This window comes from Culex pipiens, chromosome 1, assembly GCF_016801865.2.
Source record: "Culex pipiens pallens isolate TS chromosome 1, TS_CPP_V2, whole genome shotgun sequence".
NCBI lineage: Eukaryota > Metazoa > Arthropoda > Insecta > Diptera > Culicidae > Culex > Culex pipiens.
Window position 1 is genome coordinate 1,854,944 of NC_068937.1, and position 13,153 is coordinate 1,868,096.

General features: G+C 31.6%; 1 protein-coding gene across 3 annotated transcripts in view; it reads right to left on the reverse strand.

Moving 5' to 3' along the window:
• Nucleotides 1-12,588, reverse strand: part of LOC120415036 (acetylcholine receptor subunit alpha-like) — a 36,648-nt gene extending 24,060 nt beyond the window's left edge. For 2 of the 3 annotated variants that reach the window (XM_039576405.2, XM_039576404.2), the window contains exons 1-2: nt 12,350-12,588; nt 2,586-3,033 (exon numbers count right to left, since the gene is read on the reverse strand). In XM_039576405.2, coding sequence (XP_039432339.1) covers nt 2,586-2,798 — 213 coding nt within the window. In that variant the 5' untranslated portion in view covers nt 2,799-3,033; nt 12,350-12,588. The remainder of the gene's footprint in view (nt 1-2,585; nt 3,034-12,349) is intronic. The other variant, XM_039576406.2, reaches the window with a different exon arrangement.
• Between the last annotated feature and the right edge of the window lie 565 nt (nt 12,589-13,153).

The window sequence follows — 13,153 nt, forward strand, 5'->3', positions numbered from 1 at the left end:
CCCCTTAAAATGAAGATAACACGCGTCATTTTGCTGTGCTTTTTTACTTGTCAGTTAAGCCACAGACTAAAATGTTCAAGACGAAGCACTTTAGTTTTACTCAATCTGCCTTTAATTTGGTTCAAAACGTTGGCAAATTTTTTGAAGTTTGTTAATTAAAAAAAAATTATTGAAAAAAACAGAATATTAAAAATGTTAAATTTGTCAATTTTGTAAATTTTAAAAAAATTGTAAATTTTGTAAATTTTGTGAATTTTGTAAATTTTGTCAATTAAGTCAATTCGGTAAATTTTGTCAATTTGGTCAATTTTGTCAATTTTCTTAATTTGCTCAATTTGGTCAATTTGGTAAATTTTGTAAATTTTGTAAATTTTGTAAATTTTGTAAATTTTGTAAATTTTGTAAATTTTGTAAATTTTGTAAATTTTGACAATTTTGTAAATTTTGTAAATTTTGTAAATTTTGTAAATTTTGTAAATTTTGTAAATTTTGTAAATTTTGTAAATTTTGTAAATTTTGTAAATTTTGTAAATTTTGTAAATTTTGTAAATTTTGTAAATTTTGTAAATTTTGTAAATTTTGTAAATTTTGTAAATTTTGTAAATTTTGTAAATTTTGTAAATTTTGTAAATTTTGTAAATTTTGTAAATTTTGTAAATTTTGTAAATTTTGTAAATTTTGTAAATTTTGTAAATTTTGTAAATTTTGTAAATTTTGTAAATTTTGTAAATTTTGTAAATTTTGTAAATTTTGTAAATTTTGTAAATTTTGTAAATTTTGTAAATTTTGTAAATTTTGTAAATTTTGTAAATTTTGTAAATTTTGTAAATTTTGTAAATTTTGTAAATTTTGTAAATTTTGTAAATTTTGTAAATTTTGTAAATTTTGTAAATTTTGTAAATTTTGTAAATTTTGTAAATTTTGTAAATTTTGTAAATTTTGTAAATTTTGTAAATTTTGTAAATTTTTGTAAATTTTGTAAATTTTGTAAATTTTGTAAATTTTGTAAATTTTGTAAATTTTGTAAATTTTGTAAATTTTGTAAATTTTGTAAATTTTGTAAATTTTGTAAATTTTGTAAATTTTGTAAATTTTGTAAATTTTGTAAATTTTGTAAATTTTGTAAATTTTGTAAATTTTGTAAATTTTGTAAATTTTGTAAATTATTTAAATTTTGTAAATTTTGTCAATTTTGTCAATTTTGTCAATTTTGTCAATTTTGTCAGTTTTGTCAATTTTGTCAATTTTGTCAATTTTGTCAATTTTGTCAATTTTGTCAATTTTGTCAATTTTGTCAATTTTGTCAATTTTGTCAATTTTGTCAATTTTGTCAATTTGGTAATTTGGTCAATTTGGTCAGTTTTGTCAATTTTGTCAATTTTGTCAATTTTGTCAATTTTGTCAATTTGGTCAATTTTGTCAATTTTGTCAATTTTGTCAACTTTGTCAATTTTGTCAATTTTGTCAATTTTGTCAATTTTGTCAATTTTGTCAATTTTGTCAATTTTGTCAATTTGGTCAATTTTGTCAATTTTGTCAATTGTGTCAATTTTGTCAATTTTGTATTTTGTAAATTTTGTCAATTTTGTGGGTTAATTTATTTTTTTTTTAAATTTTGTTATGTTTGAATTTTTAAAAGTTAAAGAATTGTATAATTTATAAGTTTAGAATTGAATTATTTAACTGTTTTGAAAATATCATAATTTGAGAAATTTAAATTTTTTAGAATTTTGGAATTCGTAACTCACTTTCTATTAAAATTATAACAAAATCTAGCAGACAAAAATAATATTTTTGCAATAATTTTGGCAAGAATCATCGTTTCCCTTTAAGATTAAGGTAAAACGCGTCACTTTGACCACAGACTCAAATGTTCAAGACGGAGCACTTTAACTTTATTTCAATCTGCCTCCAATCAGTTTCGAAATTTCTGCCTTTTGATCAAAAATCCGTTCCATTTTTATTGGATTTCATAACCCAGACAAATTCATAACGTTTTCGGCTTTGATGTTCCTTTTTTTATTGCCAAACTCCTCACCGAAAAAGGTCCGCAGAAGGGGCACAGTATCGAAATTATGTAATCTCAAAAAAGTTTGCCTTATCTCGATGTAATTTCACTCCTGTCGGCAAGAAGAACGAGGCACGTTGCCCTTTTTTGTTGATTCGTGCCTTTTATCTCGATGGTCCTTCATTATGGTGTGTTCCCGCATATGTTTTACCTAAAGATCGATTATGCCCTGATGTAAGTGGGTAAATATTTTTTTTTTCAGGGTGGCGAATCTCCTGAGACTGTTCTAATCCAAAATGAAGAACTTTTTGATTAGTTTAGCTGACGTCAATCTTCGAAACAATCTTTTTGAGAACTGTCAAACGCTTGTGGTGAGTTCAAATTTGCAGTGGTGAGTTTCAAACCATTAAATTGTTGTTTTCGATGCTTTTACCAAGTTTTGTTTAGCCAATTCCAACTCTTTCTTCAAATATCGGAAATGTCAAAGATAAGATTGATGACTCCCTTTCGTTAATGGGTAAAATACACGCAAAAACAAACTCAAGCAATAAAAAGAAATAAACCGGAAATTACTCACCACATCGATCAGCTGGGACAGCTTGAGCTTGATGCAGACCCGTAGCACGTCCGACGTGTTCACCACGGGCCGGACCAGCTTGTTGTAGTTGCTGAGCAGGTCGTCGTAGAGGCGTTTCGCGTCCGGATTACCGGCGACCGCTCCGTGGACCACGAGGGCCGACAACAGCCACGCTCGCAGCGTCTCGCCCGAGGTGGGCGGAATCTTCTTCATCGCGATGGCAATTAGGCGTTTTTTCTTCTTGTTCTTAGGCTTCTTTCGAGGGTGAATTTTTCTTCTTCTTTTTCGTCTTCTTTTGTTTGGGCGGGAGCTTTCTCACTTAGGTCCTCATCAATGATTCACCGACGACGTCGAAAAGTCGGTTCCACTTTTGTTCTTCTTCTTCGTCTGCGTTTTGCGGATTGGTGCATTACAATAATGGTAGACCGGGAGCGATTATAATTACATCCTGCATAATAGAAAACAATAGACGACATTGGGGGTTGTGAATAGAGTACGCAGTGTGCATTTAGAACTCTTGATTTAGGAGGGTTTGTCACTTGAGCAACCATGCGGCTCCATTGAAAGAGGGTGTCGTGTTCCAACATATAAGAAGATAAAAATAATTCTAAATAAACCATCCAAACAATGATATTGTTGGCGTTTACAAATAACTTTAGGTGATTTTTTTAAACTTGTATGAATTAGTGCTGAGACTGGTGATGACCGATTGACCTAAAATTGATAATATATTACGAATTAGACCTGAATTTAAGATTTTTCAGTTTGTTTTAATTTGTGCTCAGGCTAGTGATGACCAATCGACTTTAAATTGAAAATATATTATGATTTTGATCTAAAGTAATGATTTTTCAACTTGTAAGAATTTGTGCTTGAGCTGCTTATGACCAATCGACTTGAAATTGAAAATACACTTTGATTTCGACCTGAATTAATGATTTTTCAACTTGTATGAATTTGTGCTTAGGCTGGTGATGACCAATCAACATGAAATTGAAAATATATTATGAACATGACCTGAATTCTTGATTTTTCAACTTGTTCGAATTTGTGCTCAGGCTAGTGATGACCAATCGACTTTAAATCGAAAATATATTATGATTTTGATCTAAAGCAATGCTTTTTCAGCGTGTAAGAATTTGTGCTTGAGCTGCTTATGACCAATCGACTTGAAATTGGAAAAACACTTTGATATCGACCTGAAATAAAGATTTTTTAACTTGTATGAATTAGTGCTTAGGCTGGTGATGACCAATCGACATGAAATTGAAAACATATTAGGGACCATCCACAAACCACGTGGACACTTTTTTGGGAATCTGTAACCCCCCCCCCCCTCGTGGACAATTGTCCATACAAAAAAAATATTTTTTGTATGGATCGTGGACAACCGCCATACCCCCCCCCCCCCCCCTAAAGTGTCCACGTGGTTTATGGATGGTCCCTTATGAACATGACCTAAATTCTTGATTTTTCAACTTGTTCGAATTTGTGCTCAGGCTAGTTATGACCAATCGACTCTAAATCGAAAATATATTATGATGTTGATCTAAAGTAATGATTTTCCAGCTTTTAAGAATTTGTGCTTGAGCTGCTTATGACCAATCGACTTGAAATTGGAAATACACTTTGATTTCGACGTGAATTAATGATTTTTCAACTTGTATGAATTTGTGCTTAGGTAGTGGTGATCAATCGACTTTAAATTGAAAGTATATTATGATTTTGATCTAAAGTAATGATTTTACAGCTTTTAAGAATTTGTGCTTGAGTTGCTTGTGACCAATCGACTTGAAATTAAAAATACACTTTGATTTTGACCTGAATTTATGATTTTTTAACTTGCTTAAATTTGTGCTCTAGCTGGTGGTGACCAATCGACTTGAAATTGAAAATGCACATTGATTTTGATCTGAAGTACCGATTTTTCAATTTGTTTGAATTTGTGCTTAGCATGGTATTGAGCAATAGACTTAGAATTGAAAATATATCATGATTTTGACCTAAATTAATGCTTTTCCAACTTGTATGAATTTGTGCTAAGGCTGGTGATAACCAATCGACTATACTTCGAATATACTTCGAATTTGTCCTGAATTAATGATTTTTCAACGTGTCCTCTGGTCGACTTCTTGTCATACAATCACAAACTTTTTAATTCAAATAGAAGTCATCTTCGTTCAAAATTCTAATAAACGATAAAATGCCAATAAATTTTCCCGAAAATTGCCAAATGATCCCCCTCAAAAATTTATATTACTCCACCCAAGTTGGCAGTTTGCGGTGCGATAATTTCTTGCCTAAAAAGTTGTCGCCGCCTTCGACAGGCCACATTGTATGTACCAGGTAGCGTGAAATTATTAGATAACTTTCGCCAATAAACAACTCAATTCAATTTGTTACCCCTCCCTCCTCCCGCCAACACATCACTTTGCCAACAAACTAAAAAACAAATGGGACGACAAAACACGAAGAAAACTGTTTTTCGTCATGCCATGGCTGGTTCCCATGAATAATTGAAGTCGGGTTCTTTTTTCTTTATTTTCGACTTGTTTTCCACCCGCCCATTTTTGTAAAGTACCGCGCTGCTCCACCCTCCACCCCTACACAAAGTGTACCACACTGTGCTTCTTCTTCCTTTAAGAAACGAACGGCGAAAAAGAAAAGATTCCGGGAGGAGGACCGAGGACATAAATCAAACAATGAAAACAACTTTTCAAACAAAATTTTTCGCACAGCAGTTGGTGGGAAAAAGGGGGAGGTTGAAGTAAGAGAATCATGTTTCCGAAAAAAAAGTCACATTACTGTCCCCGTTTGAGACTGTCGTAGCTCTCTGGTCAAGAGTGGCACGGAACGGAAAAAGGACACCGGTGGAGAGATCGATTACGAGACCAACTTCCATAATATTCGAGAGTGGTGTTTGAAAAGGGTTTAGAGTCAAACAAAATTTAAATCAAATTTTTTACTGTGGGTAATTTTGTTTGAAAACGTGTCAAAACACGGTTTTGACGAGTTAAAAAAATCTTTTTTGACAAATTTACAAAAATAAAGACTCCTACAATGTAATACCACCTTAAATTGGTTTCAATTGTAAATATTGATTACGCCCTTCTCAAATCCTACCCTTGGGTATCACTTATACATAAAAGATGCTGGAATCGTTCCTCGCACAACATTCATCTCTCATCGAATGTACACGTCTTCCTCCTGAGTGTGGCCAATTCTGGTTGGGGGAAAGAAATGGAGAGTAAACGGTTTTCCAAAGTGGGGAAGCAGGAGAGGAGGAGGATGTTCCGATGACACTCGGCCCTGGTGGACCATTAATATTGGATGGGGCTTTGAAAGGTGCTGCCACACCGAAATCCTGTCCTGGCCTCGTTTTTCGGGAGGGTGAGGGAAATATTCTCCGTATGAGGCGGGGCAGAATAGAAGAGGCTGCGGGTCGTGATGGGGCTGTCGTTAAAGCAACACCTATAATTTATGAATGAAGTAGCCAGGCATCAGCGATATAGCAGCTATCTATATTGGTTAGTATATTTTCTATGGGCTAGCCGTTGTTGGTTCCTCGGTGTGGAGGACACTTTGGGACAATTATATTTGCGATAAAGGGCTAGCCATAATTTTTAATATTTTTTATACATGTTTTAAATTTAAAAAAAAACCTTGACAAGGCAGTCGCATGGTCTTTTCTATTATTCCTAGGATTTAAAGGCAGGAAAAAAATTGTTTATCAAGTCTATACAGATATGCAAAATTACGCAGCTAATTATTTTGAAAATAAATATACAAAAATTCTGATCTTTTGTAAGACATTGTATAAGTTGAGCTCTCGAGAGCCGTTCCAATTGCCAGAAAATAAATTTTAGTTAATATCCAGCCGAAAGCAATAATAATAATTTCGAGTTGAAGTCTCACTGTCTAAGATATAATCCATGGAGACGTTTGGTTTCCTAAAACCATTCCATATAGTATTAATACACGAAATTTGAGCTTTGGTTTTATGGCCGGAAATGAGGTAAAATTCAATTTCATCGATTGGAACGACTTGATGAGACACATTTCCAACAGTGTCTGGAGGAAGGTTGGATAACGGTTACTACATAATCCACATCATTTGTGAAAAAATAGAAATTTCAAGCCCAGCCTTCAACATTTTGAAGCAAAGAGATCGCAATATTGTTTATAACATTATTAAAATTGTGCTACTATCGAAAATGGGAATTTCGAAACATTTTGACACTAGAGCAGTTCTCTAGGATTTCGGTCATTCGATTTTTTTTTTGTATTTTTTAATTTGACTGAAACTTTTTTGGTGCCTTCGGTATACCCAAAGAAGCCATTTTGCATCATTAGTTTGTCCATAGAATTTTCCATACAAATTTCGCAGCTGTCCATACAAAAATGATGTATGAAAATTCAAAAATCTGTATCTTTTGAAGGAATTTTTTGATCGATTTGGTGTCTTCGGCAAAGTTGTAGGTATGGATACGGACTACACTGGAAAAAAAATGATACACGGTAAAAAAAATTTGGTGATTTTTTATTTAATTTTTTATCACAAAAATTTTATTTGCAAAAAAACACTATTTTTATTTTTTTTTATATGTTTAAGAGGCCATAAAATGCCAACTTTTCAGAAATTTCCAGAATGGGCAAAAAATCATTGACCGAGTTATGAATTTTTTAATCAATACTGATTTTTTAAAAAAATCGAAATATTGGTCGCAAAATTTTTTCAACTTCATTTTTCGATGTAAAATCAAATTTGCAATCAAAAAGTACTTTAGTAAAATTTTGACAAAGTGCACCGTTTTCAAGTTAAATCCATATTTAGGTGACTTTTTTGAAAATAGTCGCAGTTTTTATTTTTTTTTAATTAGTGCACATGTTTGCACACTTTTGAAAAAAATATTTTTAAAAAGTTGAGAAAATTCTCGATATTTTGCTTCTTCGGACTTTGTTGATACGACCGTTATTTGCTGAGATATTGCAATGCAAAGGTTTAAAAACATGAAAATTGATGTTTTCTAAGTCTCACCCAAACAGCCCACCATTTTTTAATGTCGATATCTCAGCAACTAATGGTCCGATTTTCAATGTTAATATATGAAACATTTGTGAAATTTTCCGATCTTTTCGAAAACAATAATTTCAAAATTTTCAAATCAAGACTAACATTTCAAAAGGGCCAAACATTCAATATTACGCCCTTTTAAAATGTTAGTTTTGCCCATTCTGGAAATTTCTGAAAAGTTGGCATTTTATGGCCTCTTAAACATATCAAAAAATAAAAAAAAATAAAAATAGTGTTTTTTTGCAAATCAAATTTTAGTGATAAAAAATTAAATAAAAAATCACCAAATATTTTTTACCGTGTATCATTTTTTTTTCCAGTGTAGTCCGTATCCATACCTACAACTTTGCCGAAGACACCAAATCGATCAAAAAATTCCTTCAAAAGATACAGATTTTTGAATTTTTATACATCATTTTTGTATGGACAGCTGCGAAATTTGTATGGAAAATTATATGGACAAACTAATGATGCAAAATGGCTTCTTTGGGCATACCGAAAGCACCAAAAAAGTTTCAGTCGGTTTAAAAAATACAAAAATTAAAATTGAAGAAAAAAGACCGATTTCGTAGAGAATTGCTCACTATGGTAATTAACCATCTATTAGGTATACTTTGATACTTTGCTTTACAATACAATAAACAAATAAAAAAGTAAAAAAAATAATTACACGGTTTTAACATTTGAACTAACAAAGTGTTTTAAAATACATTATACACCTATTCTAAGAAAATATTTATTGTGAGAAAAATAAAAATTTCGGTGTGTTAAAATTGTAATTTCATAAAAGTTTATAATATTTTCAAACGAGCTAAAACATGCTAAATTGGATTTTTAATGCAGAAAAATGCATTTCAGATTGTTTCAGTTGATTATTTTTTTTTTTTGCCCCCTGATCTTTTTGACCTCTTTTCACCCCCCTCAAAATTAGTCCGAAAAACAAGGCAAAACATTTTTTTTTTCAAAAAACTTCAAAATTGTCATGAAAATAAAAGTCTAACCAACTTAAAAAAAAAATCAAAATGCATTTTTCTGTATTGATAATTATATTTAGCATGTTTGGACTCGTTTAAAAATATTTTGAATTCTTATGAAATTATAATGTTCACCAATGCAAAAACTTTTTTTTTTCGCAAAAAATAAAAATTTCATCAATATTTTGATATTTTGGAAACTAATGATTGCAAAACAACTGGACAAGGGTATAATACATTTTAAAACACTTTTGTCATTAAAATGTTGAAACCGTGGCCTGTAATTTTAATTTTTTAACTTTTTTATTTTTGAAGTTTTATAATTCACAAAAATTTTCACAAAATATCGTATTATCTCGAAAATACTAAAAAAATATAATTCGCAATATGGGTATCAAACGATTTGAAATTTTGCATGTATTTTGAATGTTTTAGAGTTTTTTTGAATGAAATACTGAAATTTACACAAAATACCGTATTTTCTCGAAAAAACTAAACATTTTATAATTAGGTATCAAGTGATTCAAAAATTTGCATGCATTTTCACTGTTCTAGAGTTTTTTTTGAATGAAATACTAAAATTTTCACAAAATACCGTATTTTTTTCGAAAATACTAAAAATTTTATAATTCGCAATATGGATATCAAATGATTCGAAAATTTGCATGCATTTTCATTGTTCTAGAGTTTTTTGAATGAAATACCCAAATTTTTACAAAATACCGTATTTTTTGTATGTACTCAAATTTTCATGATTTGCAATAAGTTTGTGAAAATTTGAGTATTTTATTCAAAAAAACTTTAAAACAGTTAAAATACATCCAAAATTTCAAATTGTTTGATACACATATTGCGAATTATAAAAAAATGAGTATTTTCGAGACAATATGTACGATATTTTGTGAAAATTTTAGTATTTCATTCAACAAACCCAGCAGTGAAAATGCATGCAAAATTTCAAGTCGTTTTATACCACGTTTTATACCCATATTGCGAATCATAAAAATTATAGTATTTTCAAGAAAATGCGGTATTTTGTGAAAATTTGAGTATTTCATTTAAAAAAAACTCTATAACAGTGAAAATGCATGCAAATTTTCGAATCATTTGATACCCATATTGCGAATTGTAAAATTTTTCGTATTTTCGAGAAAATACGGTATTTTGTGAAAATTTCAGTATTTCATTCAAAAAACTCTAAAACAAAAATACATGCAAAATTTCGAATCCTTTGATACCCGTATTGAGAATTTTAAAAATTTGAATATTTTCGGGAAAATACGGTATTATGTGAAAATTTTAGTATTTCATTCAAAAAACTCTAAAGTTGTGAAAATGCATGCAAAATTTTGATTCGTTTGATACCCATAATGCGTATTATAAAAAAAATTGAGTATTTTAGAAATATATTAAATATAATTTGAGAAAATACGGTATTTTGTGAAAATTTCAGTATTTCATTCAAAAAACTCTAAAACAGTGAAAATGGATGCAATATTTCGAATCGTTTAATACCCATATTGTAAATTATAAAATAATCAGTACTTTTAAAAAAATACGGTATTTTGTGATTTTTTAAAGTATTTATACTTTGAAACTTACCATATTATCAAAAAAATATTTACTATGGAAGGAAGCTTAAAAATTCAATATAACTTAGTGGGTTTTAATTAAATTTTAGAAATATATTAACCCTCTACTTTTCCCGTGTTCAGGAGGTCATTTTGAGCAACTTTTGTTCTACGAAAAACTTTACTTCTCTTGTTTTATGTTTTTCTTGTTTTATTTTTAGTATTTTAATTTGCATTTATCTTGTTTAGTATATGTTTGTTTTTGGTAGTATTTGACCTATTCTACCACCTTATATAATTACATTTTGCTTATCTAATTTTTTCACGGTTTTACAGGCACTTTTTCTATTTTTTGCTTGTTTTCACATTTTCTGCTATAGAACGGCACCATCACCATTTAAATTGCAAAAAATGCGTAGAGGAATAGCCTGGGACACTACAAAAATTACTGCATACTTCTTTTTACTGAAAATATAGGAAATGTTAGTAAAAAAACACAGCCAAAGTTGATCCCTAAACAAACATTTTTGAAAACATTGGCAAATTCACATAAAGCAAATAAAACTTCCAAACCATAAATTTTCTAAAATTTTAAGAGTTCTTCTTTCCAATGCTTTTTTTAGATTAAAAATTGGTTGAAAAATTGATTTTTGGCGATTTTTTAGATCGAAGCCCGTTTAGAGGCGGGGTTAGGTTGTAGAGGGTTAAATCTCATTTATCGTCCTTTATCGTGGATAAAATTATCGCAGATAGAATTATCGGAATAATGATAACGATAGATTATCGTTATCGTCCCGACGATAACGATAGAATTATCGTTATCGTTATCGAACCTCGATAATTTTATCGTTAACAACCTTGTTGCAGAGCTCCAAAAAAGAAACATTTTTATTTTTGGACAAGTCAATTTGTACGAAATGGTCAAAAGTTACAGAAAGTGTTGAAAATATTCCAACTATCTGTTTTTTCATGTAATTTTGCACGCTGAGTCTGAATCTTCCCTCAGAATTGTGTCAAAAAATCGATGTTTGGTCATATCTTCAAATAAAAGTTTTTCTTTGTTATATTATGCATTTTTCCGATAAAAAAAAGTTCTAAAATGATCTTATTTTTGAAAAATTTAAGATTAAATTCCGTGTTTAGACGTGGTTGTAGTGTAGAGATACCATGCGGCTCCTTCAAAAAACACTTTGCAAAGAAAAAAATGGGGAAGCTTTATCTTGCAATGTGAATTTATCTTAAACAGAAAAAAGCAACATCGATTCGTGTTTTTTGATTTTCAAGGAATGCTCATTCTGTTATCGTCCTTATCACACAAAATACAGTCCTTTTGATTACAAACATCAAAACACACATCCAACCAATCCAATTGACCAACAATGAGAACTCTCTCGTTCTCTCCCTCTCTCTCTCAAATTCTGTATGTGTGAACGCACGTTTTCGTACGTGTGCCACCACACCGCTTCTGTACATGTGTTTGAGGAGCGGCGGCGGACCATGTATCACACACAGGGCTTGGCTCATCGTCGTCCTCCTCTTCGTGTGCTGTCACAAAGGAAAAACCCAAAGGAAAAGCAAGATGTATACTTGCTTCCTCCTGCTTCCCTTTCGGCCACTCTCCCCTATGCCTATGCTCTATTCATCTACTTTTGCTGGTTGGTGAAGGAATTTTAAAAGTGTTACATAAAAATGGCCAGCAATATCGATCTGGTGCTTTCACTTTCGTGTCTTTTTAGTGTTTTCCTTTTGAATGATAAGCAACCACACTTTTGGTCTCTCTAAATGTCACCTCGCCCCAAATAAACGAAGCAACCCTCGCGGGACGTCGACCACGGGACGATAGGGGAGAAGGGCAGGGCAAATGACACAGAAACTGCATTAGATTGAAAGTTTAAACCCAGCGCCACTAATTAGATTAGTCCGGTGCAGATTACAGCGTTTCATTAATTATTGCATAACTTTGGGCGCTTTGGCCAGCCCCCTCCGTTTTCACACTCCCTGCTCCCTCCAGAAACGTTGCCGTTGACTGGGCCCTTTTTATCACACTACCAAGCGAAGGGGCAAAATTTTCTTCCCAAAAACTGAAACACCACCCTCTTTCTTCTGCTCGAATGGACTTTGATCCACTCCCTAGAAAAAAGTCACCTTCTTGCCGTCGTTGCTAATTTCCCTCCGTGCTTTTCGCTCGCGGCAGTAATTAAAACAACGAATTTCCTCCTGGCCAACTTGATTCACAAAATGATTCACACCAAAAAGGGCCCCAAAAGCGAACACAAACACACACAGTCCGTCAGTCACAGTCACAAAGGGGTGGTTCTCGTGTGGAATTTTCCTCGGAAGAAGACGTTCGTTCGTTCGGACACTCAAATGCTCACTGAAAATTTTTCCTGCCGTTCGAAAAAGGGATGCCGACGAACGATGATGGTGATGATGCTGCTGGAGAGATGAGATGAATCTCGTCCTTTTTTTGGGAGGGGAGTGCTTGTGTTGGTGGAGATAGTTATGTATTTTTGGGGGATAGGAGGTGGTGGCTAAGAGTTGGTGTTGATGAAGGAATTTCTTTAAATATTTTTTAAATATAAAACAATATTATTGCTAGATTTTTCTACGATTTGTTAGAAAAGTCGGCAAGATTTTTCAAAATTGAAAGTATTTTCCACGTAAAGCCAAATTTATAATCTACATTCTCTAAAAAATGGTACAAAAATCAAAGGGCAAAAGCAAATCATCATTTAAAATATATAGAGCAATTCTCTGAGATTTCGGTCATGCGTTTTTTTCTGTATTTTTTAATCCGGCTGAAACTTTTTTGGTGGCTTCGGTATGCCCAAAGAAGCCAATTTGCATCATTAGTTTGTCCATATAATTTTCCATACAAATTTGGCAGCTGTCCATACAAAAATGATATGTGAAAATTCAAAAATCTGTATCTTTTCAAGGAATTTTTTT